Here is a 27,208-nt window from a genome sequence, read left to right on the forward strand (position 1 = left end):
GCATTTCGGTGGGGAAAACACGAAACTCTGTTGAACATTTTTGGCTTTTCCGCACATCTGTGACACTTTCTTGCGCTAAAAAACACGAAATATTAAATGTTAACTTTAAGTCTTGGGCGGGCACCATAAATCATTTGTTATAAATGAGGAGCAAGTTTTGAAGAGTGTAACTTTTATCGGGATAAAATTTTATGGGAAATCAATGATAAAAACTTCCCTGACGAGGCGTGTTCTTCATTTAAAATTAAAGTTGGAAGTTGTTTCTATGAGTTGTATCGGAACACAAAATTTCCCTTTCCGGATACATTCTTGCCTATATAATTTATATAGGTTTCGGAGTAATCGAGGGCTTTATCCCGCTTTAACTTATAACAGAAGCTTAATTAGAAGAAGATGGAAAGTTAACGTTATTCCGTGATTACTTGAAATTAAGCATTTCGCCCGGTTAAATTGCATTTTACTCGTTAAGATCTATAGCCACGTAATGAATCGGACTGTTTTAAATGAACAATGAAACCGTTTTTTAGCTCAGATATATGCTATTCAGATAAGAAAATGAAATTTAATTCGGCGTTGAAACCTAATTTGCAAATTATTATTATCCGACTGCTCGTCTAGCACCAGTGACATTCAATGATTTTGGAGACATATTTCCGCTCTAGATGTCAAGAGAAATAAAACAACTTGTTACAATTTCACATATCCCGGTGCAAGAATGTAGAGCACAAAAAAGAAAAATGTTTCTGCAGTGATGAGCACAATTCATAAAACCATATCAAAGTAGAAAATCTTCATTTCTACTTGAGATTATTACGAGTGTTAAACATACCGGTTTTACAATAATCTCTTACAAAACTGGTGTTAAACGGCCCCGAGCATCCCACCGTGGAATTGCACAAGAACATGGTAGTACATTTCTTTAACCTTGTCAATTTATACAACTACTGTACATTCTCCCAAGCATTATTACCGGCGTGGAAAAGCGGCGGAAAAATCATCCGAATTAACACTTTTTTAATTAAAATCGCATTAATCCACTCTTCCACGAAATAAAAGAATCTAATTGAAATTCTTCTCCACCAATTAAAAAAGTTTTATAATAATCGCTCGTCTACTCACCTAACTTCTTCGTGGGCCTCCTTAAAGTGGAAGGCGCTCGTTTTATGTTGGGTTTAACCACATAAGTGATGCTGCGTTTATGCGAAAGTCCTGATTTCTTCCGGCGAACTGGCCTTCGACGAGGAACTGGTGACACTCCAGGGACGACGTAAGGACTGGAAGATGAGCTGTGGTCGTTAGCGTCGTCGTCGCTGACCGCAGGACTAACAACTCCCGAGATGATTGACTCTTCGGAAAGAGCATTAGAAGGAAGATCGTAGTCTTCTTCTCGTAGACTGATGCGTGAGATGCGCCCGCTGAGGGGCTGTTCGTCGGAGAGATCGTCGTATTCTCCGGGGAGGCTCTCGTACAAACCCTCATCCGCGCTCTCGTTTACACTCCTGTTCGAATACATCGAACTGTCTAGAGGGTTGAAATTCCTTATTTCACGCATTCCGATCTTAAATGACTGCTTGCGGGTCACGGAAGTTTTTCGTTTTTCTGGTGGAACGAATATCATCGGGTCCAATTTTAAAGAACGTAACGAGCGAGGAGGACGACTAACAACCACTTGATACAAATCATTCCTCGATGCATTATTCCGGTTTTTCTTTCCTTTACCCGCCTTCCCCTTTTTCTTGCGACTGCTTCTTCGCCGGATGGAACTGCGCTTTGTTTCGATCAAAGCGCCACTCGTGCGCTTGAAGTAGCCGTCTCTACTGACGGAGAGCTTCGGTTTGGGTTTCTTTTTCCGGAAAAAGCCTCTGGAAGACGATACTGGCACGTGAGAATGGAAGTCACTGAATTTCGGAGCCGTCGTTGAAAACGAAAACCCCGAATCTTTACTAGAAAACAGTCCGGTGGACACCGTCGTGTTACTGGTGGACGACAAAGTCCTCGCAACAGGCGGTGTGGGTCTCTTCTGCAGGCGGTTTATCACAATCGGATCGTCTCTCAAATCTTTCAAAGCACTGTCAAGAGAATGATGAGCGGGGGCGGCCGATCCTGACGGTTTCGGCATTTCTAAACTTCGCGGAGCCATTCCTTGCGGAGCGTCCATCCAAATCCTCCCCAAACTTATCGACAATGAACACATTTCTTCCGTTCCCGAATCTGGCATCAATGGTGCCGGGGACTGGCGAGATTTTCTTCGAAATAAGGGGGACTTTTTCACATCCGAAGAATCTCCCCAAGGAAACATTTCCACAGCCGAATCATTACTTTCCTTGCGCTGTAAAGTCGGGCTCCTCTCCTTAGGCATGGACTTTTTTCTGAACACCGGCGAACAAGACAGCTGTTGGATAATGGGAGAGCTCGGTCGCACTTCGTCCGATGCCGGTACGTAAATGACCGTTCTTTCCGAACCTTTAATTCCCGAGACCACGGGCACTTCATCTTTGCGAATACCTTTCAACCACTGCCCGTACGCAATAACACTTTGTCCAGGTCCACTTCTAGAATCACTTTTTTTATTCTTAGCACACTTCGCCTCGCAACTCCCCAATTCAGCCTTGTCTACTTGAACACACGAGTCGACTTTTGTTGTCGTCTCTATTATCTTGAACAACTCCTCCTCGGCGACAGTTTGTGTCGCAACTTCCAATTTCGAAATGTGTTTCTTTTTACCTCGATCCAAGTAACTTTTTCTTATAGATATCCGTTTAAAGGAATCACTCCGCTTGAACGACGACTCCTTATCTTTCTTTTTTCGACCCCCGCCCACCAGACGCCGCAAATTTTCGAAAGTAATTGGCTTCATGTTTCGCGCCTAAGTTTCAACTCTTAACCACACACGCGGCGTTGTCGCTGGTAAATGCACAACATCCACCCATCTTGCCAGTGACATTGCGGCCGAGAAGTCCACAAAGTTCTGCTGCACCTACATAAACGTATTAGCATGGCGGAATTCAATTTGAAACGTTTGTCTCTTGTGGTAGTCCCTGCAGCAATCGCGTCACATCGCAGACTTGAATTTCAAAACGGGATTTTCTTAAAACTATGGTATTAGCAAACATTTATCATAATGCGCTGCGAATCAATCATAATCGGAGTAATTCTGACAGATTTTGCACTTAACTAGCAGTGGATGTAGACAAGCTGCTTCCATTTACGAGCTTGTGCCATCCATCACCGCACCAGGAAGCATCTTATCAGACGCAGACTGTTTAACTGCGATTCATATTTTCGCGATTTTTTGAATTAAGACGTTATAAATCACAATTTGAAAGCATTCTATTTTTGTGGTTTCGGTCCTGTATTCAAGGAGGTTGTCTTCCGGCTTAGCCAATATTGACCGTGGCTTTGGAGCAGACGACACAGGCAACCAGGAAACGGAGATGATGAAATTATCCGTAATAAAATAACTGGTCGGTTCGATAAACCAGCTGCGGCGCTGCAGAAAAGGCGGAATGCTCCTCTATCGTCGCGTAACCGGTAACGGTAACTTCGAGTGCGCCAGAAGCTAACTAATCACGTCTTTGATTAGCAGTTCATTATCATAGTCCAAACGTACAAATTCAGTACAAAATTCCAAACGTGCTTGTTTATACAGTCACACAAGGACGTCTTGTCAAGACATTGCATACTAATGCAGAAAAATTGAACCCACACATTAATTGTCCGTTGACACAAAGCGCTCGTGTTTCCTTGGTTTCATCAAAAATTAAAGGGCACGAATTCAGAGAATGTTGACATGTTCTATTCAGGTCGCAAAAATTCTGTTCTAGCTGACTAACTCTATTAGTTCCATGTCTAAGCTTTCAATGAGCAACAATAGGACGCATAACCTTGCTGCTAGAAATGGAAAGCGTTCGATGAAATGGCATCCGGAAAAAAACTCTCCAATACTATCAATAAAAATACTAAAACATTGTCGGATCCTACTCATGAAATGCCGTTCTCCTTGTAAAAGGTTACTAACATCTTCGATTTAAATTTACAAAGTTACGATTGTGGCAATGCTACAAGCTTTTCGCTCGATTTATTTTATAGACGAAATCGATATAATCTCGGGCTCACACAAAAAGCAATAATGATGTCTAGACGAGAAGCATCTAAAATTGTATAAATCAGGTGCTTACAAAAGACGCATCTTTGGGCTTTCTTCTTGAATGAGTTCATGGCAAATACAAAATTTCAGTTCCTGGATGCGGGACACCGCCGTTACTCTAATGAAATAACCGTAAATAAATTATGCATAACCGGAACTTTTAAAAGTTATTGAAATATAGCTGCGCTCACCCATTTATCGGACACAAAAATTATTTCCAATAACTTCATAAACTTAAGACAGATCTTTAATTAACTCTGTTGCAACGAGAAAAAATCAAGTCTTTGATCCTCTTCCTGGATGGTATTAGTCACGTTCAAAAGCCTTTAATTATGACCGTAATTAGCAGGAAATTCGACTTGGAATCATTTCGGACTTTCACTTTATTATTATGAATTTTTTACTGATATTCTGATCAGGAATAGTCAAAGTTCATTCAGGAGATTGCTATCTTCTTGTGTGCATAACGTTTTCTTCATAAATATACCGCAATCATTTTGCATAACTGGATACAAGAGTGTCGGTAAAAAGTTCTTACGTTGGTATGCATTCGACATAACCTTTGAGTGGATTTAGTTGTTCTGTTTGAATTCACACAAATCTTCAATCCAAGTACAACACTTGTGGTTTATCCACTTAATGTGGAAATTCAAGAAAAAATAAACTAATAAATAATAATAAATTTCGTTTAAAACATTGCAGCTCCGGTGGCACTAATAAATTTCCGTTAGTCCATAATTCCGTCATTTTCCTCAGAACACACGTCAATCAACTTTCCTCTAACGAATGTCAACGGTTGATCAGCCGCAATTCTTGTCCGTTCATTTACATTTAATTGGTATTTAATATCAGCAATCAATCGCTGTGAAATTCCTGGAAAAGTGTATCAAACAAATCGGACATTTGAGATACGAAACACGCTTTGACATTATCGAATAATACAACTTAATGGCTCCAGTCTATAAATTGTAGCAACACAAAAACTGTACTCCTATGAATCACAATGGACGTAATTTATTAATGTGAAATTCAGCGAAACAGAAAGTCATGTGAAGAAAGTAACATTAATAAATAAAACTCTCATTTGTAAATATAAATCACCAAAGCGTATAAAAACAGAACTCTTGTTTGAACCAGGAATTGCAGAATTTTGCCGCAAATGCATAATGATTTACCTAAAGCGAAGAGATCGATGATAGTGGAATAAATTAACCGAACCAACAATTTAATCAGATTTTCAGTTGTGAAAACATTCATTTTCATGTAGAAACTGGATCATGTTAGAATTATAGTAATAAACACAGCAACGATTCCGGTTATTTTCGATCCGGAAAATTAAATTCCAATTCACGGAAGTGTCGTAAAATTTTATTAGTTCTCCATATTCCATTTTTGTAATTACACATATAAATCATCACCTGTGCTGTTTTAATTAAAGCATAAACTCCCATAATTAGCAACTGTATATACAAAACCGAGACGAGCGTATGGAAATAACTGCAATTACATCATTCAACCGTGAAAAAATCCGGGGCGGGTAATAATAGGACACTTGGATAAAACAGACATTAGAGTTTTTCTGGAGAAATTAACGAACCGCACTAATATCAGGACCTGAAATTACCATAAAACATGGATTTAAATGTATAATGGCGACTGTTTGATAAATCAATTCAAATACCTACGATACGGCCAACAAGTTCGCCCACAACTAGAACACGTCTCAACATAATTTATTTAAATCCCCCAAAACAGAGGTGTGTCACCGTTTACCGCCAGATAATCACTTTTAATTTCGCTCGAGTCGTGTGGGTCGCCAGGTAATTAAAAGGACACTTTTAGTCTAAACGTGCTCGAAAAAATGGGATCCGACTAATAGGGTCTGATGTTATTAAAAAGTGAGAGTTCATCGGTTGCGACGATAGCCTATCTTCCCTGTATCGCCTATTACACCGCCGAAACTCTGCTCATATTAAAGCGACATGATACGAAACGAACGCATGGGCCTTTGCTATAAACGTCGGCCGGTTTATTTATGAGCAGATCGATGCGTTCAACTGATTAGAAATTAGAAAGCAATTAAATGTACTCAACGAGAGGTAATCCATTATTCAATTACGATCGAGTTAAAGACCTGACCAAAAAAGATTAATCGTGAACGGTTTACCGACACCTGCTGGTGCTTTTGGGCGCATATGCCAACTCCACAATACATTTATTTGCTTGTATGGAGACTGGCCTTTCAAGGCAGCCGCAGAACCATCATTAAAACCAACCAATCCTGCTGTGGGCGCACCCTCGACAGTTATCTACCCATTGTTGGCAAGCCTGCTCGCCGAAGACGGCGTTGAGAGTTTGATGCCATTCCAACGTATAATGTTTTCAATTAAGACAAACATCGCAGAAGGAAATTCATGCTGAGCACTCGTTTGCTTTTTAGTTGTGACAACTATAACGTAATCTCAACAGGGGGCTTCAGTTGCGGGTGTTTCACCATTTTACCAGAGAAAGGAAGAACAATGAATGTTGGAAGTTTATGAGTGTCATGCAGGTCGAGCGATAAAAAACACGTTGGATCAGTCAGATTTAAAAAAAATGTTTAATATCGGGACAGTGTGGGATATAAATTTCGTGTTTTTCTAATATATGGAGTAGCATCGACGTTGATTTATTACCACGGAATATTGTACTTTGATCGCGACAAGATTTAAATGGACCTTGCTAATAAATAACAGACCTTGACTGGATTAGAAAAATTAGAATCGTTTAGAGGTTTATGTACTTGAGACTATGTTTAGACACCCGGAAATAAGCTCATCGGCGTCAACACAATGATTTCAATTTTCAATGCCCAACTAGGTCGAGACAGTACAAAAATTGCGGAAATAAACAAGCTCGCATGTCTAATGTTTTATCTGCCAAAGAACCGTATGGACCTACAAGTAGTTATCCGGTTACAATCTCGACACCCATAAACTTGACTCGAAATTAATATGATCGCTGCAGGCACCCAAAAATGAGGTCCTTTTCTGATCTAATCATTGATGCGATAACGCCCAGAGTGTGAAATTTCCTTACAACCATGAAAAAAGCTTAATCTCGACACTTCAGGAAGTAAACTGGCGCGTATGTAAACCGGAACGGTAAAAAAATTACATGCGCGGTTAAGACACGAGCTTGAATTTTCATATCAGAATCAGGCGGAAGCTCGGGAAATTTACGCAACTTTTCTTATGTTTTCCGGAGCACGAAACGGAAAAAATTACTGTTTATGTGCATTCGTAATGGTGCATTTTCAATGGCTCATTGTGCGTTCATCTTTACACTTTCACAATAATCGGCATTGTTTTCTCGGATAATGTTACTATTCCACCATGCCTTGCCTTATTAAGAATAAAATTATGTAACGTGCGCTTGATGTAAAATAGTAAACAAAGTACGCTGGGTTTAATTTTGGACAGTTTTATGACGGCATTATTCAAATAAGGGAGCGAAATACTGATTTTAAATGACACGAAACTTAATCCTGGAATCATTAAAAAACCAATTAACTAAATTTTATATTATCAAGCTCGAGTTTGCTTTACCGCTTTAAAACTCTAAAAAAGACAAATCGGAATTTAAATTAGGGGAAACTCAAGTCGAAGTACTTAAAAACACATTTGCATTGTTTATTTTGTATTGTAAGACAAAGGTCAGGTACAATTACAATTGCTCATTGATTAAAATACACCCACTTGGGCATGATGTAACCATGTTCTTTTACCTTAAACGTACACCCTTGGAGAAAGTTAGACAAAACGCTCGATATTACAAAGTGGCACTCCCGAGACAGACAAATTGTTAACTAAAAAACTCATTCAGATTAAATCCGGTAGTTTCAGGTGGAAAGCACAAGAAACATTAAAAAGATGGCTGCAATTTTTCTTTTCTAAAATGAACGAAACAACCTCTGCCACTCAAGCTCCCTGGATATGATAGAAACATATTTCTGTGTCTGACAGTTTTTTGAAGTTATTAGAAATTAACAAAAGTTCTAGAAGCAGTGTCAGCATGACTCGATTCAAAATCCGGATCTCATACAACTGTAGTTTGTAATTATTTGCACGCGGAATGTGGTGACTTTTTGTCGCCTTCCGGTGAGCGATTATTATTACCAATTGCGTATCCTTGAATTTGTTTTAATCTAAATTTAATTACACGGTGACGAAGAGGAGTTTATTTTAAAAGAATCGCAAATCTAAATAAACAGTCTTGAAGCCGCCGCGCCGCCCGGTGATGTGACACGACTGGTACAGATTTCAAGATTCAAGGCAATCCCGAGCACGTCTACGTCAAATTAACTCATAGCACTGCAATTAATTAATGCGACAAGAGACGCAATTGTGTCTTTCTGCTGCAAGGATTACCCAGATTATCCACTCAAGAGACACAAAGCCAACAAATGAGAATTACCATAATCCCAAGTCTTCACTTAAACCCGTCACAAAAACACTCGCACCACTTCACAGAAGGCGTTTTACGCCATCACATCCGCACATGTCAAAAATCCTCACAAACACATCCAAATCAACGCACACAACTCTTTCGATGTCGATGCAAGAACGCGCGACCGGACGACTGGTCGTACCGTGCTTGTTGCGGAGGACCGACCGGTAACTTTGGCGGGGCACCGGAGACCCAGGGGGGCAAAAGAGAGAGTGATCTCGCTGGTTTCTCTGCGAACCATCGTGTAGATGCGGTCTGGATGCTCACCATCCTGGCGTTCAGGTAACAAGAAATTGTATTGTCGGAGTTTTGCTGCGGGCAAGGTTTTTCCAAATGCTATTCATATTCAAAGTTTGAACGAGTAAAGTTAGCGGCAATAAAAAGGCGGAAGAGGCGGTTATCACAGTGACCTAAAAATGATAGTGGATATCGGGGAGGTAGTGCTTACCGTATAAATTGGCGATAAGCAAAAGAATTTGTGAAGACATTTTACATTCAGGACAAGTTGGATATGACAACTTACAAGAATAGATGCGTGTAGAATACAAAATAAAAAAGAAAACATTCTGATTACGCTTCCATTGGTATATCTAATAACATTTATCAGTGTTCGGTACAAGAGAAATCGCCAGTAAAATAAAGAAATGTGGTAATTAGTCGCTTAATTGAGACATAAACAATATTGGCAACCGCATATCTGTTACCTGACTTAATTGCCACTCTATAACCAGATAGTTGTTACAGCTCAATCGATGTAACTTTCCTAATCTTCCCAAACAGAATAGGCGCAAAATTATTACCTCTTTTAACATCGCAAAATATTTAGGCCGCCGAAGGCACTAAAACCGTTGATAACTCCTGACGATTATTTTAAATTTCGCCAAATCGTAAAACGTCAAATTGCGCTCCCAAACCGTGCCTTTGTTACTGTTCTCATAAAAGTAACAAACAATTAGAATGCAGCCCCATCGCTGTCATTACCTGTTCCAGTTTTACAACACCACCCTCTGCTAAAATTCCACTAAAATTATTCAATTCAAGAAACTGCGGGTCGATTTTGACGCGGCCATTTTATTTCGAGCATGCTAAACTCCGGTCTTTCCCAAACAACCAAAAACAAGTTTATTATTCTGGGAATAAGCGGCAGCCGACCTATGAAACTTTAGCAGTTATATACCTTCTTACAAGGAAACTTTGCAGATTGGCATGTCCGGGAGAATTCGATTCCAGGAAGAACATTCCGGCGCTTATAATAGTGGAGCAATGAAAACAAACAGCACCCTCTTAAAATTGCAACATAAAAGTTAAATTTAGTGTCGCGCTTCTTTTGTGGATCCAGGTCGTGTATGAAAAGTTTCCATTCTATCAATGTTTTAAGTGTTTTTCAGGGTGTTCTCATGGAATTACAGTAAATTAATTTTTCACGCAAAAAGTCACCTTCGGGGAATCCTTGGACGCTCAAAATTAGGCGTAATGGATAATTACAATTCCATTGTGCAGTTTTTCCAACTACACGCACATTAAAAGTGTGGTAACATACTCGGCAAACAGATTAACCATTTTGACAAGGTTGAAAACTGTAAACACAGCGCCCGGTGCTTTCAATCCGTTGCATTTATCGGAATTGCACTTCGGGCGGATTATCTCGGCGGAATTATAAGAGAATTAATGAATATTCATGAAGCTTTGTACATTTTATAGCTCTAAGATGTTTTCTGTTTTAATAAAATCCAAATTAACAAGCGAAGCGTGAGCGATCGAAGATGAAGGAATTTTCTGGTGGGCGTACTAATCAATTTGGTTTTGGAACTTGGATAAAAATCCAAGATTATAAAGGAATCACGCAAAAAAAGTCATACCGTTAGGAGTTAGTCACCAGCGTACGAACGAACTTCGATCAATGCATTTCATTAATCTTCATTATTCCATGTCCAGCATTCATCCGTGTTAACAAAGACTAACGACAAGTAGCATATGGAATGCCTCAATTAATTAAAAATACGAAGGAGTTATTGAACGTGGTGTGCACCTATAAATACCGTACCCTTGTACGTCCATAATCGGTCAAAGAACCTGAAGAAGCATCTGCAGGCTCGACTTCCCTGATCGCTACATACGACTTAAACACTCATAATACATTTATGAATTGCTCTTAGATTCTTATTAATAAAGTGGACACTAATCTCGAGTTAGTCAATAAAGAAATGCGAGTCAAGAGGCTCTCTACTGATACATAATGAACAAATTATCCATCCACTTTACCATCTAATCCCGCTACCATTCCCATACGTCAAGCGTGAAATGAAAAGAAAATCGAAAGGTAAAGATTTCATTTTCACGGGCGTATCTATTGTAGTCTTGTGTGCAAATTAAACATCTCATTAAAAACCGTTACAAAACTATTTCAAGAGCAGACGCAATTTGCTTTGTTTGTGAACTATGTAGGTGTCTTTACACGAATCGTAAAAACGATCCTGTTGCAACAATGTGATGGATGGCGGCGTGTTTTCGTACAAATTTATAGTTTCCAGTTTTTTTTTTCGAGCGCTTAAAATGTCAATACAACTTTTTGGCAGCGTCCCAACCGCTCGTCGGTCAACCTCCTCGGTGTGATGCCCCAAAGTTAGCTTACTCCACGTCTAAATATAATATCAAAAACAAACATCTCTCAGTGTTATATCGGATCAATTAGTAAACGAGTAAACATAAAATGTAATCTGTTAGAACAGGTTCGTCTAGTGCCATAATCTCAGTCATCCCGACTCTAATTGAAGAAAAACTCGTTTTCATTCATCTTCCAAGATAATGTTCTCCATTTTCACTGCTTCAGATCGTGAATACGTAAATGAAAGGACGCGAAAAAATCACGCCACGGTAACCTGCAGTGCAGTACTGCAGCGATGGCATTTCTTGGCAAGCTCGTCTTTTGTAAGAAACCGTAACAAGAACGAAACGAAACAATCCCGCAGTCGTTTTCCAATTACTTGTAATTTCTTGACGTAATGAAATCTTGTGAGGACGTGAAATCAGTTAATCTAGTGCGAGTGTGAAATTTACGATGATAAAAGCGGCATCAAAGACTGGCTGAATCGCAAAGCGACTTTCAACATATTCCGGTCATCATAATTATCTACTCGGGGGAAATTTTGATCATATTGCCGTGACCTTTGAGTAGGAAAACAAAGACTTCCTGGGGCATATCGGCTTTGCCTAAAAGGAATTATTATGGAGGAGCTTTTACGTCTAATAGGGCGGATTCCGGTTGTCGGGCGCTCGTAACGCCACTAGTCAAAATTTCCATTATTTCCAAGTTTTGAAGTAAGCTGATGGAGCAAATGAGAAATCAGTTTCCACTCATTTATTTACTTCAATTTTAGAAACAAGAAGCTGTTGTTGACATACTTTTTCTACCTTCATAAGAACATTCAGTTCTGAAGAGCTGCTTCGATTGTACTCCCGCATCAAGTTCAAAGCCCCCAACAGCAATAAAAAGAAAATCAACAAAAAATGAACAGAATCCATCCAAATGTAAAACTTCTGTATTTTTCGAGTTCGAGCTGTAAAAGCGTTTACAATTTCAATTACGTTAAAAATGACACACACCCAGGTCAAAATATCGCGGCCCGAACGCTGATCCGGTGATCCGGCCCGGAGCTGTTCCTTCCGGGCGGCTGGCTTTTCGAAGATTTATCTTTACATTTTGCGCGCCGCTTCCCGAAGAGTTTCCTGCTATAGTTATTAGAAAACAGCTTTCGTTCCTAGAACTGTCGGAATCGAAGAACGGCGTTGTCGTGTTATGGAATCGGCCCACAGGCCCTTTGTTAACTTGCGGATTCCTGACGAGTGGGCATCCGGGCGACCTTGATCAAAACCATTCAACGAACCGAGTCTGCGGTTTCAGAGCAGGTGAATATCGTGTAAAAGTGTTGGCTCGAAACAATTTTATTTGGATCCATTCATAATATCCCTTGATGAGGCAAAAATGATGCACTCGCTGGCACCGTTACAAAGTGTCAGCTCCTGAAACGTGAAGTATCTTTGGTCCTTGCAGCGCTCAGCTGGATGTCTTGTTATAAAACTCCGGAATTTATTATGTAGGTTTGTTAAGTTTTCTCGGCGAGTTGGAGGCGCCGTGATAATTTGATCCATAAAGCTTACTGCACTTGCAGGTAACACGACAGTTTTATTACTCGACTTGGCATAATCCTAATGGCGACGACAGTTCCTATGTTGAAACTAATTTGAGCCGCAAAATGAGTCCTTTGTCCTTAAAAAATCCAAATGTTGCGCCGCCTCCAAAACCCCGCTGATCCAACGTATCCATCATGATTAGACCGGAGTTTTCCAGAAGGTGTAGCAACCGTAAGAGGAAAATGTCGCCTACTACCTTCCATCGAAGTCACATATTTATTAAGGAAACATGAGAAAGGTCACAAACGTCCGTTTAGTATTTACATACGGAATTAGTGTCCTTCGAGGAAACAAACCTATAAATTGAATGACGGACAGGAAATTATGCTAAACTCCGAGTCTCCTCCATCCAAACGATCAAGTTACATAAGACTGTAATGAAAATGTGGGAATTTTATTATCTCGCGAGATAATAGCCTTGTTGTCCATTGTTATGGTACAATACACATCTCGACAAGGAAGCAGTGTGGTATCTGATTTCTGAACAACTCAACTGGAATAAACGATGAAACTTTATTCAGGGTTAAGCTCAAACTTGATTAGGTACAATGAATGATGAGCGGTCATTGCACAAAATTTTGCAAACTTCCCGGAGTAATAAAACAGAGACTTAAACCTAAAACGTGCTACTCACCACATTACCGGTATTAAGTCCGCTGCTTACCTGAAAACGAAAGAAAAACGTTAAATTTCTAAATTACAAGAAACCAGATAATCGCACGTTGCAGAAATTCAGCAAAATCGGGATATACAACACTTTTTCCATTTCCGTCCTTTTGAAAGACCGTCCAATACCGTCGTTCTTAAAAAATCAATGCGACGAGTAATGCATGTTTGAAATGCGGTTTTCTGAAAGAATTACTTTCTTGAGGAACGATTCCCGGCAGTCAACGCTGGAATAGCAAGTACCTTGTTTTTCCAGCGGCTGGAAAATGCTAGATGCAACTGTAACAACAAACGTAAACGAAGCTCGGAATTTCAAGTGGGCTGAATTTGTTCTTATTTTCGCAAGGAAACTCCCAAGGAAGAACATAAAACCGTGAAATATGGTAACGGTGCTCATATTGAGATTGATATTAGTTGGAGAGAGCAGTGGTGGATTTTTGCTCGACGAAAGAACATGGATGCTTCGGAATTCACTCAAGTGTCTCATTTTACTAATGCAAGGCACGAACGTCGTTCTTAGTTGAAAGAAACCGCGAGTTGTGACACAATTCGAATCCACTTGCTCTCTTACCTAAATACGTAAGTGAGTTTCTGAAAACGGCTCCATATTTGAAGCTGTGATGCCATCAAGACGAGCTATTATTTAACGAGATTAAATATGAATTAGCATAGTAAAAACATTAGCTTCACTGCAATGAGTTTAATTAATATTAGACGTCTGTCTTTTACCTTTAATTAAACCCGAAGATCTACGAGTTAAACATTGTAATCAGGCAAATACACATGTATTCCTCAGGAGCGCCAATTAAGTAAGTAGACCAATTTAATCTCTCAAGATAATAAATTCGCTTTGTCAAACAAACCCATGCTAAACATTTCATTAATCTCAACTTTTTCAACATTTTAAGGGCTTTCCGCCCCCTATTAAAAATCTGGAACCTCGGCTGCAAAGCGGATTCATATTTAACTGCCCCATATTTTACACGACGACAGGTTTGCATTTACGCTCCTAAAAAGAGGATGTTCGTGCAAGTGGGCTTATTGCAGATTCGCGCGTTGCCGGAGCATTTTTAACATTTCCCTCCAAGAATCGTTATTGCTATCGGCTGACAACAGGAAAACGTATCGATGTAAATGATAGCTGAGGATGCAGGGATAATAAAGGACTGCCAGAGATAATACTAAATTCAAATTGCAGGAGAGTAAATTATGATTTACGGTTAATCACTGGCAATATCATTTGATTTCCACCTGCGAGAAATCTCATTAATAATGGAGAGAAACAAAGCGGGCAAAAACACGATCGAAAATCTTACCCTGTGAACAATAGAATCGCAACAAAAAGCTCGAGCTTACAAAAACATTAATAATACTCAACTAAAATTTCTAAATTGGATTGTGAAGAGTGCTTTTGACTTCAGCGAGTCTAATTACACGAATTGTTAAAAAATCTATCGTTCAGACGCTGTAACATGTCCTCGACCCATTTTAACACAAAAAAAAATGACAATTCGTGTCGCTTTCAATAAAAATACACTCAGTACAATAAGTAAAGAGCCTGTCCGTTTATATTGAACAGGTTTCGCGATTATTTAGCTTTATACCCGAGCAGACGCATTTATCAAATATAATTTCGCAAGTAAACAAATAAATTCCAGATTCTGAGCAAACCTACAGAACTCATTATTTATCTCATATTGCAGGACAAATTCTATAAATAGTGACATATAAAACGCTCGTTTTTTCCCTCCGTGGCCACCACAAAGGACCACAATTCCCTCAAGGGTAATGCTGGTAGTTGACTAAGCTGGTTGTGGAACTTGCTGGTTTTCCCAAGTAAACTAGTGAATTAATTACGGGGCAAAAGCTGTGCTTCTGTCATTTCGCTAACGCTCCGGAGCTTCCGGACCCTTAATGACTTGATTAGTGGTCCGTTGCATCAATTATTTTCGCTTATGAAAAGCTCATTTTATGCGATTGCGAACAGTGAACACCTGATAAAGTTCGCAGAACGTAGGAAGAACTGCCGGGAATGTAACGTTTCCAAATACGTATCCGGGTAGTCCAATAAAGCAATTATTATAATTTATGACTTGTGTAAATTGCCTTAATATCACAGTGAAATAGGTAGGTGTATAGTGTTGTTTAAATATTAGCTGAATACAGCAAATTGAAAATATCCAGAAACCCGTTATATGTTTGTAATTTCAAGATAATGTAACAGAGAAACTTGAACTTTGCTGAAACTCAAATAGGATTTATAGCTAGGCTGTTTAGATTGAAATAGATAAGTGTTTATTTTCACTATTTTGCTTGTTCTCATTTCGTACTGGTATTTCCAGTCTTAATCCCGAAAGCTCGACAAAGCGCACTTGCTCAATAGCACAAAGAAAAGCAAACAATTTGAGTGAACAATTTATGAAGGCGTCTTGCCTTTTATTTTACGTGTAGGATACGAAAAAACACACTTATTACCTCGACGTTAATATTTTGCATTGGCTAAATTTGCGCTTGCACCTAAATCCAGCAGTTGGGAATTTTTACGCCCCCTTTAAATATTCCAGTGCTCGCAAGTTATGCTAAATTTAGACCACGCAGCACTTTGTAGCAAACAAAGCAAAAATATGTAGGTAAAACTAATTAAAGTTTTCATCCATTAAGTTTTATCTGGCGCCATAACACGGTTACTTCTGATTACAAATGTATGAAACTAGAAGTAAGAAAGTACAACAAAATAAAAGTGAGTATTCCAACTAATACTCAAACTTTGGAGACGAAAAGAGATTTGGAAGTTTCTAGTTATACTGTCACAAATTTCAACTTTATTCATTAAAACTGTTTAGATTCCAGGTGAACAAAAGACCGAGTCTTCAATGTTGTTGCATGATTAAAAGCAGTGCTTGGAGTTAATATAAATACACATAGTTGGAAGTTTGATGCAACTTCGTCTCGTCTTGTCGCATTTCCTCCGTCAAATTTTTCGATTGATCTAGGCGCGTTTAAACGACTCTCTCGTAACAAAGATTGCATTTCTTGAGCACGACTGCTATAGGTACAATCGCTTCATTAACAAGTAACTGTGCCAAATCATTATCTTATTGAAAAAAATCGCTTTACCGCTACCATATATCAAGCGGAGTACTACATCATGACTCTTGCTTCATTAGAAGAGGCAGACCCCTGATAGCAATTATTAGAAAATGAAGACCCGTCTCACCTACGGCGCTGTTTGTACTTGACAGTGAACTTTTTCCGTTTAGGAAGATGTGCGTGAATGAATTTGCCTGGCAATGACCTGAACGTATTTTGTCACATGCTTTCACTAGAGCCGCTATCGGTCCTATAAAATGTGCTATCTCGGCTATTAGGAATAAATTTTCGTGTAGGCAGGCTATTTTATTCAGTTTGAACATTTAGACTAGATTCTATATAAACGTCGAACTCGTTATCTGTGGAGATAACTCTGGGGAAAGACATTTAAACAGCCTCGCGAACGAATTATTAGCAATTAAGAGAATTAATAAGACGAGATTGTAATTGTGTAACAAGATTTCTTCGAAGGATGTGAAATAAGACCTGCGATAAAGACCACCCTCGGAGAGAAGTGCCCTATCAAAGATCAAGTTGCAACTGCGCAAAATTTTCGGAATTGTGCTGTTTTTAATCATCAGTTAAAATTTTTAAAATCTGTCTTTCGCTCTGAAAGATAACAGAGCTGCCAACATGAAAAGATGTGTAAAACCTTCCAGATCAAAGTGTTTTTGATATTTCAAAAATTCTTCTGTCTTGGGGCTTTGTAAACTCATTTTGACACTTTTCAAAAAAAAATTTTTTTGCGTTTTTTGCGGTTTATTGAATTATTTCGTGTTGTAGACTCTTTCTTATTTTTTATTAATTGTTAGTGCTTAGATTCTATTTTGTGTTTTATTTGTCTTTTGAATCCTTTGCTTTTATTATTGTAAATTTTGAAAACTCTAAATGCTAAACTTTTGATGCTATAGTAACGAAATTTGCCGTGGTTACTACTTTTAACATGGTTATTAATCGTACCGAATTACAAACCTTTAGAGCATAGACACTTTCTAGAAATTTATATTTAAAACTCCACCCTTTCCTCATGACAAAATGAAGAATGTGATTGAAATCGGATTAAAACTAAAAAAAGAATTCGTGCGATTGGCTGGCATTCTCTTTATCACAGAGGTTTTTAGAATAAAAAACGTACCCGAGTAACCAATTCGAACGTATCTTATCATTCATTGGCTGCATGTCCAAAACTGTTATTTATAGGATCGATTTCTTGGCTAATTAAATTATGCACAAAAAAGTATCATTCATCAAATTTCTAAAATTTGAGTCTTGATGATTTTGAAATTTGGTAGAGTTGATACACGACTCAAAAATAGTAAGTTCCCCAAATTTCGTAGCTGTAGCTCTAAAATTACCAAAATTACAAATTTTACTGGAGGATGTCAGAAATTTTGCTTCAAAACTACAAAATAAACATAACTAAAATGTGAGTTTTTCGCTCTATAATTTTACAATTTGGTTGAGTTAATCCACGACTCAAAAATAGTAAATATAAACTGAGATCTCCTTATTGGCAGTGGAAACGGGTCTGTGAGAAATTGCAAAAGCCAGAACGCACCAGACTCTCGCGACAGAAACTTGTAAACTTGGCTTAAGAGTCCGATTGTACTAATCCCGAATTCGAAAGTTAATTAAAAAAAAAACAAAGTAAATTTTTTACAGAATTACAAAGTTATCGAGAGATACCAACAAATTTTCGATTTTGAAACCATCCCACAATTGGTAATTTTCAATACTATAGACTATTGTAATTTTATAAGTTATTGAGACATTATTACCAAACATGGCTAGTGAGCAATAACAATTATTACATAACATTAAACAAATAGACATTTGATATATTTGCAGATTTATTATCGAAGATACAGTCAAAGCAACAGGAAAGAAAATTCGCTTTCTAACAATAGATGAAGTTAACGTGAATTTTTTTTAACTTTGTTGCCTCTAATTTTGTCACCGCGAAACCTAAATAACCTTCTAAAAGGCACCTTGTAATTTTTTAGCTCCGGAAACCCGCCAATTACCGGAAATTCAATCAAGTGTTATTAAAATAGCAAAAGGAAAACTGTAATCACACTGCAACAAAAAGCAATACACATGCAGCTACTTTATTACACGCGATAATTCCTGTTTAATATACGTACAAGCTGGCTGAATACATGACGAATTCATTACTCACATGTTAGTTAATTGCGTTATTGACAGGACTGACGAGCTGAAATGTGTACAACACAGCAAAATGAAATCATGGAAACCAAAATTCTATAACTGTACGCATTAGGAAGAGGCCACATAGGAAATCCCCATAAAAATTAACAAACGGCAGTGGCAAAACTTTTCGATTCCAATTTTCCGTGTGTTCAGTTAATAATAATAATTTAATTGGCGCTGTTCGAGATCGCATTAAGGGATGCAACCAACCCTCAACCCAAATGAACTGGTTTCCATTAAAATGAAATTTTAAGCCAATTAAATAGATAATTACAGTAACTGGTTTGGTGTGGCAAATGTTTGCTACAACGTACACGCGAATAATTAAATTACCCAGAAAATAACTATATTATCCAAGGAACCAAATATAGGACCCGAACAACTCATGAGTGGAAAAATGCCTTTACCGTTAACCACGAATTTGGCTGCAAAATTAAGCTATTATAATAAAAGTCTCGGTCAACGCTCTGCGCACAAGTCAAAAACGGAATTAATTTTTAATTAAAAAGGACGACTTGGCATCCTGACCGGTGTAAAACAGTGGGCCCTTGAAAAATAAACAGTTTTAAGAGTTTAACGCTATAAAATCATCGACCACATGTTCAAAATGAAGGTCGTCGACCGCAAAGGCCGTCACTGACCAGGTGGACTTTGGTGCAGTGCGGGAGCTTTTCAACCTGTTATCAACTCTCGCAAGTTCATTTCCCAAACCCGAAGTTATCTCTTCATTGTGATTAATTATATAAACAGGTTCGAGGTTTTTTCGTTACATTTGATTGGAGCTGGATAACCAAACTGACAACTTTATTAAAATGAATGCTTCAATAAGGAACGTCCTAAGAACGTGATGAGATCGAGCAAACCGCACTTTACGATCTGCGCAGCTGTTTGCTGCGAGTTTAATTTTAAAAAAGATGCGAAACTTTCAAATTCATTTGATTATAAGAAGTAACGACGGGAATTGAGAGTTACATAACAGCAGCTGGATCACTCACATCTTGGGCAGAAACAGGAAACATATCACCCGGAATTAACCACATCTACACCTGCTTAAAGTAACCAAAAATTGCGTATTTCACCTGTAACGAAACTTCATGGAACGTGAAAGATAAAAATCTTCAATATTCGAACGCCAGTTTTACTTTCGGAACAACTCAAGCTCCCGTTTCAACAGAACAAAGAGTTGAGATAAACTGGTTAACTAGTTGAAATTCTTACTCTTGGGATGTTTTTTTAATTCAAGTTGAAGTTCATTTAACTCGGCTTTACGATGCACTTTTGACGGTAAGGTAAATTGGACCGGTTCCTTGTTAAAATGTTTCGTTTTATAAGCACTAAATTCCGTTTTAATGTCGTTTGCACTACATACAGTGCGTGCATCATTTTAATGTCTGATTAATGTATCTTGTGAAGTGGAAAACTATCCTGAACAGACCCTATAATTACAACGTCACTAAAGTAATGCATCGTAAGTTTCGGCTTCCGCTCTGAACATGTTTTTTGCCTCCAAAGTACACGAAATGGCGTTGACACAATGCCAAACATCTCATTTCCATGAAATCAAAACAGAAATTAAACTTCCAAAAAGAGGTGTAAAATGTGTATGTGAGATCATAAACAGAATATATGACTGCAACAAATCCGAGCACCAACAGAGAAACATGACGAACTAGGCGTGGTGGTTAATTTGTTCGTACAACCAAGTGAAATTTAGTGACAGCTGCGCGGAATAAATAAGAAACTTTAGCTCACAATTATAATTTAAAATTGTGCTTTGGTAACTAACGCGATTAAATTCCAAGTTGATTAAAAGAATAATTTTCAAAATGAAAGAAACAATACCCCTTTGGTGAGATGCCCTTGGCGATATTTTTTCTTAAGAACGTGCTTCTCGTCTGGCCCCTTAAGAAGCTGTTTGTATATGCATGAAGCACATGTGATTTGCATGGTTGCCAACATGTTGCAAAAATTTATTAATGTTGTCAGCGATGTAGATGCGCAAATATAGGCACTCTTTGTGAAGTCTAGACGAGAAAACGTGAGAGTTGGAGGCGATCTCTCTGTATAAAATGTATGAAATAATGTTGCGTTGTCGTTTTGGCGAAGAAGACAAGACTGGGCGCAGTTACATGGAAATTACTGATTTATTATCTAGACATGCGTTGTTGCATGCTGGTACCTATCATTAAATGCCTTCTTTTACTCTTACATGGCTCGCCTCTATGTGCGTGATAATCTTGTTTTTATTATTTACACCCTTACTATTATTATAATGATATTATCCACGGTGGATTTTACGGCACAGAAAACCATCGCTTAAGACTAACCTGTTGAAAATTCCTATTCGTGCCGTCATTGCATTACTCCTCATGCATCAGTGAGTCGGATTGAAATTTAAATCGATGCGGTTCTTCTTAAGTACTATTTAAGTCTGCGGCTTTTCCGCAACTTGAATGCAATATACGATTAGGTGCCCACTATGGCCAACATTCATCACAGACGAATGCAGGCGATTCAACACAAATCAGACTGCCTTTTCGCCTTTGGTAATAATTAATCGACTCCTAATAATAAATCACTAAGCTAATGCGGAAACTCCTTCCTCCACGCAGAGGCGTTCCGAGGAAAAAATCCTCAATTAACTACAGAAACTTGTTAGCCAGCTATAGTGAAAAATGTACCTACTGCATTGCTTTCGCGTAAACAACAATAACAGTCATGAAAGTGGACGCGTTCTGTGCCTACAAAAACCGCCATGCTCGTGCAAACAGCTAATTTTCCTATGCCTACAGTTCGATCTAGGTTGCATTTCTTTAATGGAGATTTCGACGTCAGATCGAGCCAGAAACCTACTTTACAACGCAACTGAAGGACATCCGAAAAAAAATTGCATTTAGCCGCCTCTTCATTCTCCCTAACTGGTTGCGCGCTGCGTCGTCCACCATTCTTTCAATAATTTATAAATGCGAATTATAAATAAACCACCAGTAGCACGGCGAGTATGATGGCAGACAACAATTTCATCAGTCCTTGTATGGCAGGAGTCCCATCGTAGTCGATTTAGCCGTTTTCACTGTGAACGAGCGCAAGGTAATAAATTATTTAATTTAATGGACATTGTGCAATTCATACAAGCATTGTGTTGAGAAAGTGTCGTATAAAGATAACACGGAGCAATAAGACGATAAAAGCACGAACCGCCCTCGACGCTTCTAAATTCTGATTCAATAAGGATATTGATCCGTGGCGGTGGTTGAAAAATATTTGGAATCAGAAGAGAAGAAAAAAACATCTTTAAATTGGGGCGGCGTAATTTACTACGGAATTTTTATTATTTCATGGAGGCTTGGGAATTGGAGAAGATTCAGAGACCGCTGTGGTGAAATAAACGGATTAGCTGAGCCGCAATTATCACACATTGTTAATTGTGATAAAATTGTGCTTTCGTTTGTTGACAATAGACCTATTAAAATGATATTAAAGAGTCGGTGAAATCAACAAAATAAAGTCTTTCGCCCGTGTCAAATAGTCCTGCAACCGAAACGAGGAGGCGGTTTACCGACATGCTAGCAAAATCGCCTCCGATTTGTTTCTTGAACTTTAAACGGACACAATCCGCTGGACCGACGACAAACATTAGTTAATGTTCAACAGAGTTTATGGACAGTTCCCGTCAAGTCAACTTAATAAATAATCCGGCTTTATTGCAGCAATCTGCTCTACGTTTACCGGATTTAATGCTGTAGTCAAGCTGAGATAACGTTTCAATTTTTAATCGTACATTCTACACGTTGGCACCAGCTGCTCTTGTTCTAATAGGTAGGGAAAAGGGTCAATCGGTACGACGGGAATTTGCACACGACATGCACCGGATGTCTCTCCGTCAACATGCACTTGCTAATTAATTCGGTAAACAAACTCGGTCAGGTGTTCTGCATTTGAATTAACAGACAAGAGACGCAGACGAGAGTAACGAAGCCGAAATGCCGCTTTTTTCTAACTAAAGATGTCATCTTTCTTTGACTGATTAGCATGATAAATTTAGTAGAATTTACTTTCACTCTGCAGCTAATTTATAAATAACTGATCAGTTTGTAACCTTATGGCTTTTGCGACGGTCGGGGATTCAAATCATTTTCAACTATCCAATAAACTTCTACCTCTGCACAGGAGCTGTACTGAAGATTAGATACACCGAAACATAAAAATTTTGCATTCTGAACTCGCAATATCGGCAGGAAACGCGATACCGGCGAACTTTATAAGCAGTCCTGTTCTCAACAGTTGAAATAAATTTGAGAAACCGCCAGTCATCGCAAAATCACGCCAATAACAGACACAGCCAATCCCCAATTTAACGTGAAAAATAGTGCAGCAACGTAACCCGGGATTAAGTTAATCGCTCAACCCAACATTAAAGCTCTTTTGTTTCGCTCGATGTAAATTGCCGAAATTTCCAAACGAACTTGATTCGAATTTCGACGTTTATAAATTGAAGGGAATTTTTCTAAGCGCTGCACTTTCTAGGCGTCGCTTTTCCGAAGGAAATTTAATAAAGTCGCGTTTAACGTCTAGACAGACTATGGTGACATTATTAATTAAGAATAATTAGGTCAGTTAACCGCATTACAAGATACATTTTGACGTAATTAAATATTTAATAACGCGATATTTCACTCTCGGAAGACGCTCTTTCAGTGATTAATGGACAATTTGTCACGCGATTTTATTACTAATAAAGGATTTGAAATTTGCTGTTAATGAGTTTAAAAAAGCGACTTGCTAGGGGCACTTTTATATCGGTTTATTGTTATGACAATAAAGTTCATTATGTTCTACTGTAAAATGTACATTAGATAACGTCGTAAAACGGCTTACGATGCGTAAATAAAATGCATGCTGGTCGAGGTTTCCGCGAGGTCATCTACGATACATCACTGTTGTAATGGCTTATTATGCCTGGATGTAATTTTTGCCATTTTACTTATCTCGACATTCCAGATGCGAATTTTAATTATTAGAAACGTATGAAGTTGCATCGAGTGATAAGAGTCAGGGTTTTATGGTATAGCACGAAGAGTTAATGTTACAACAATAAAAGTAGGACGTTACCATGAACTATATTTCTTTTATTGAACACATTTAACTGTCTTCTATTTTCATTGAAATGAAATTAATGGAGAACTGCGCAAGAGACCCAAAAATCTCCAATAAATTGCGGCAACACCACAAAAGTCCCCATTACAAAATAACACCATAAAACCGAAACTTTCTAAAATTTAGTTATTAGTATGATCCGGCGAATCAAATCGAACTTCCGCGCCACTGACGCCCACAAAAACCATTTTTATTACAAACAATTATCCCAATTATAATTCCGAATCCACCACGCAATTCTTAATTAATAGAATCATTTTATTGGGTTTAAAACGTGAGGTAATTAACTTTTTTTTTAATTTATGCCGACCAGTTTTCACGACATATTAGTAAACACGATTAAAATAAAATTTCGATTTCAACAGGTTCTCTGGGACTCATCGGATGTTTCTCCACTTACGTCAACCGGAGGATCAAGGCTGTTCGGATCAATGAACAAACTCCAAACAAAATTTAAATTTTAGAACGTGAATTAAAATAAAATTATAATAAAGAGAAGTTAGAGTATTTATATAACGCGAAAATTATCCTTTGGAGTAAAAGATTTTCCCATAACAGTGGCGATGATACGGAAAATACGAGTTTGGTATACTTTCAGTTTCGAGTAGTTCTCGGTACTTATGGACCGTATAAAGAGCTCTTCACATCGTTTTACAAAAAGGAATGTAAACAGCTCACAATGCGACATAGTTCCACTCCAGAGTCCGCGGAGCTAATCTAATTTTTCCTATTTCCTTTTACACGTTTAATTTCACAGTTCTTTTATCCCGGAAGGTTAATGAAGCCATTGTGTACCAAGATAACGCTCGCTTTTCTCAATTCAATTCCACACAACAGGTAAACAACTAAAAGTGTGTCAGCACAACAGAATATGATCGACGTGGTTTTCGCAACATCGCGATAAATTATCCATCGGCCGGGGATCTACTTAATTGGTTTTAACAGTAAGCCTGTAATTTCGCCGTTTAATTGGAATCACATCAAGACAGGATAACACATCAGGGATTCAATTCTCCGGAGATTACAACGATCTGAGCCCCCTTGAGACACCCAAACTGTTACTTCTGTTTATTACAAGTCTTGTAAAGTTGTGAAAAAGCGCCCCACCTTCAGGACCCGGAAAGAAAAAATGGAAATTGCTGGCATTACAAAACAAATTATCAAACACTTAATTGTTATGCCTCAACCCTAGACGGACGTGGGTTGGTGGAAAGGCGCCAACCATTTACATACTATGGTAGAAACAAGGTGTGAACATGTCGCGATAAAAATGTACTTGTTAATTATCTGATTTCGTGAAAAGAGATGGTGGTGCGCTTCGCCGACAAAATACAATGAGCGCTCTTCGAATCGACAAGTTTGATAAACAAAGGCCATCAACTTCAGAGTTCTGTCAGGTTGTAACGACACTTGAAGTTAGCTGCATTAAATAATCTACTTTTAATAGTAGCCTCAAGTTACATGCAAAGTTTCGGATTTGCCACACAAGCAGTCCATTATTTATCAGCATTGCAAAACAAAACACTTTTCGAAATCGTTTTTCTCGCGATTTTTTAGGTTAGAAATCGGTCTTAACATAGACAGTTCGAATTTAAATTTTTTTATTTTGAACGTAGAAGCCTTTCGAACTCTAATCTAGACTCGGTCCATATCTCGCTTATTTATGGAGTAATCTTAAAGTATGGTGCTCATTTTATGCAGAATTACACGTAGAATCCAAAAAGGTAAAACTCGTTAAGATCGGTACACAAATAACTGAGTTATAAACGATCATCATATTTCAGATATTGAATTTTGAGTTGGATAATTTTCAAAAATATCTCCGAAACTACGACAGATTTTGAGAAACGGATTTCACCATCATATAAGGTCCGTCCTTGATGAGAACATTAAAAACGATGTCAATTAAATGCTAAACGGCTCTTACACAACTAAGGACGTACAAATAAATTTGCAGGAATAATTGATCGTTAATTTTAATAAGGAATTGCATGCTCAAAGTGAATTAATTCGGGCCCAAGTAGGTTGTATCGACACGATGAATTAACGACAAAATTAGATTCCGGGCCGCGGAATAAAAGAGTTCAAAACGGAGAGCACACAACAAAACACGAGTGGAAATCAGTATCATTTGTTCGCCACCAAAGGAATAAAAAACGAAAATTTATACGTTTTCCAGACGGCAAAAGGTTCAAACACATGAAAACGTCATCGCATCCCATTAATCTCCGCAGTTTCAAACCAACACAAAACGAAAACTTGGCCACGTATCCAAATGAAGTGTGATAAACTCCATTCCGAGTTAATTGAGGAAGTAAAAAATGGAAATGAAGAATATAAAAAGCTCGCTACCGTCAGAAACAAAAAGACGAAATCGTCCTACACGGTTGTACAGCCAACCCCACCGTTGTAACACGATTACATTCAATCCAGTGCGCTCCCGAGGAAAGACACCATTTTCTTTTTTCCCGGGAACTACACATGTCGCGAAGTTTAATAACGACGGAGTTAATTTAACTTTCTTTGTCTGCTTGACATTGTTTACCTGCAGGATGAAATTTAATTAATTATTGTCATGCTCATTAATCACTTTAAATTCCGAACGAGAGAAATGCAATTACGGCGACTTTTTCGGGGAGTGATTATCCTAACAATCCCATTGACTACAGTGAACATAGATGCTAAAAAGCTCGGACTTGAAAATAGAAGAATCAGTGCAGAGCATGTTTTATTCACCGGAAAATTCAACGACTTCCCATGGCTCTAATACGTCAACGTCGAACAGTGATATTTGTTTACGTACGTTTTATTTTCTCAGACTCTGATCTACCACCCTCCAGCAATGATGTATCCAAAAATTCAAATAAAAATCATTCGAGTAAAACAAGATGATATAAACGGGGGCTTAATCTAAATAACAAATATCTAAACAACAGAGCAGTTAGTTCCACAAACAGAAATCGATATGCGGTCTGCATAATTTACATAAAACCTGTTCGCTCAGAGATGATCATTTTTCAACAAATGGACAAAAATGTGCTCTGAGATGGTCAGGATGATACGAAAACTTCAGTTATCATTTTTTCAATTCGGCTTTGTTTGGTGGTATCAGATCAGACTCAGACCTGAAATGGTCACCAGCCTGTCCACGCATCCAAATCCTTGAGATAATGAGTTACCACGCCCATATTCTCTTTTTGCTTACAATACTCAAGAATTTTTTCGTTTATTGACATTCACAGGGGTGTATTCTTAAAG

At 38.2% G+C, this 27,208-nt stretch overlaps 1 protein-coding gene across 8 annotated transcripts in view; it reads right to left on the minus strand.

Annotated features, from left to right (window-relative positions):
* DIP2 (disco-interacting protein 2) overlaps positions 1-27,208 on the minus strand; it is an 89,652-nt gene that overhangs the window by 38,273 nt on the left and 24,171 nt on the right. For 6 of the 8 annotated variants that reach the window (XM_088029579.1, XM_088029583.1, XM_088029577.1 and 3 more), the window contains exons 1-2: positions 8,603-8,783; positions 1,120-2,977 (exon numbers count right to left, since the gene is read on the minus strand). The exons of the other annotated variants lie outside the window; for them this stretch is intronic. In XM_088029579.1, coding sequence (XP_087885705.1) covers positions 1,120-2,857 — 1,738 coding nt within the window. In that variant the 5' untranslated portion in view covers positions 2,858-2,977; positions 8,603-8,783. Of the gene's footprint in view, positions 1-1,119; positions 2,978-8,602; positions 8,784-27,208 lie in introns of those variants that run through there. 8 annotated transcript variants of the gene reach the window in all.

This window comes from Gnatocerus cornutus, chromosome 2, assembly GCF_029298725.1.
Source record: "Gnatocerus cornutus isolate USDA-ARS CGAHR chromosome 2, icGnaCorn1.1, whole genome shotgun sequence".
Lineage (NCBI taxonomy): Eukaryota > Metazoa > Arthropoda > Insecta > Coleoptera > Tenebrionidae > Gnatocerus > Gnatocerus cornutus.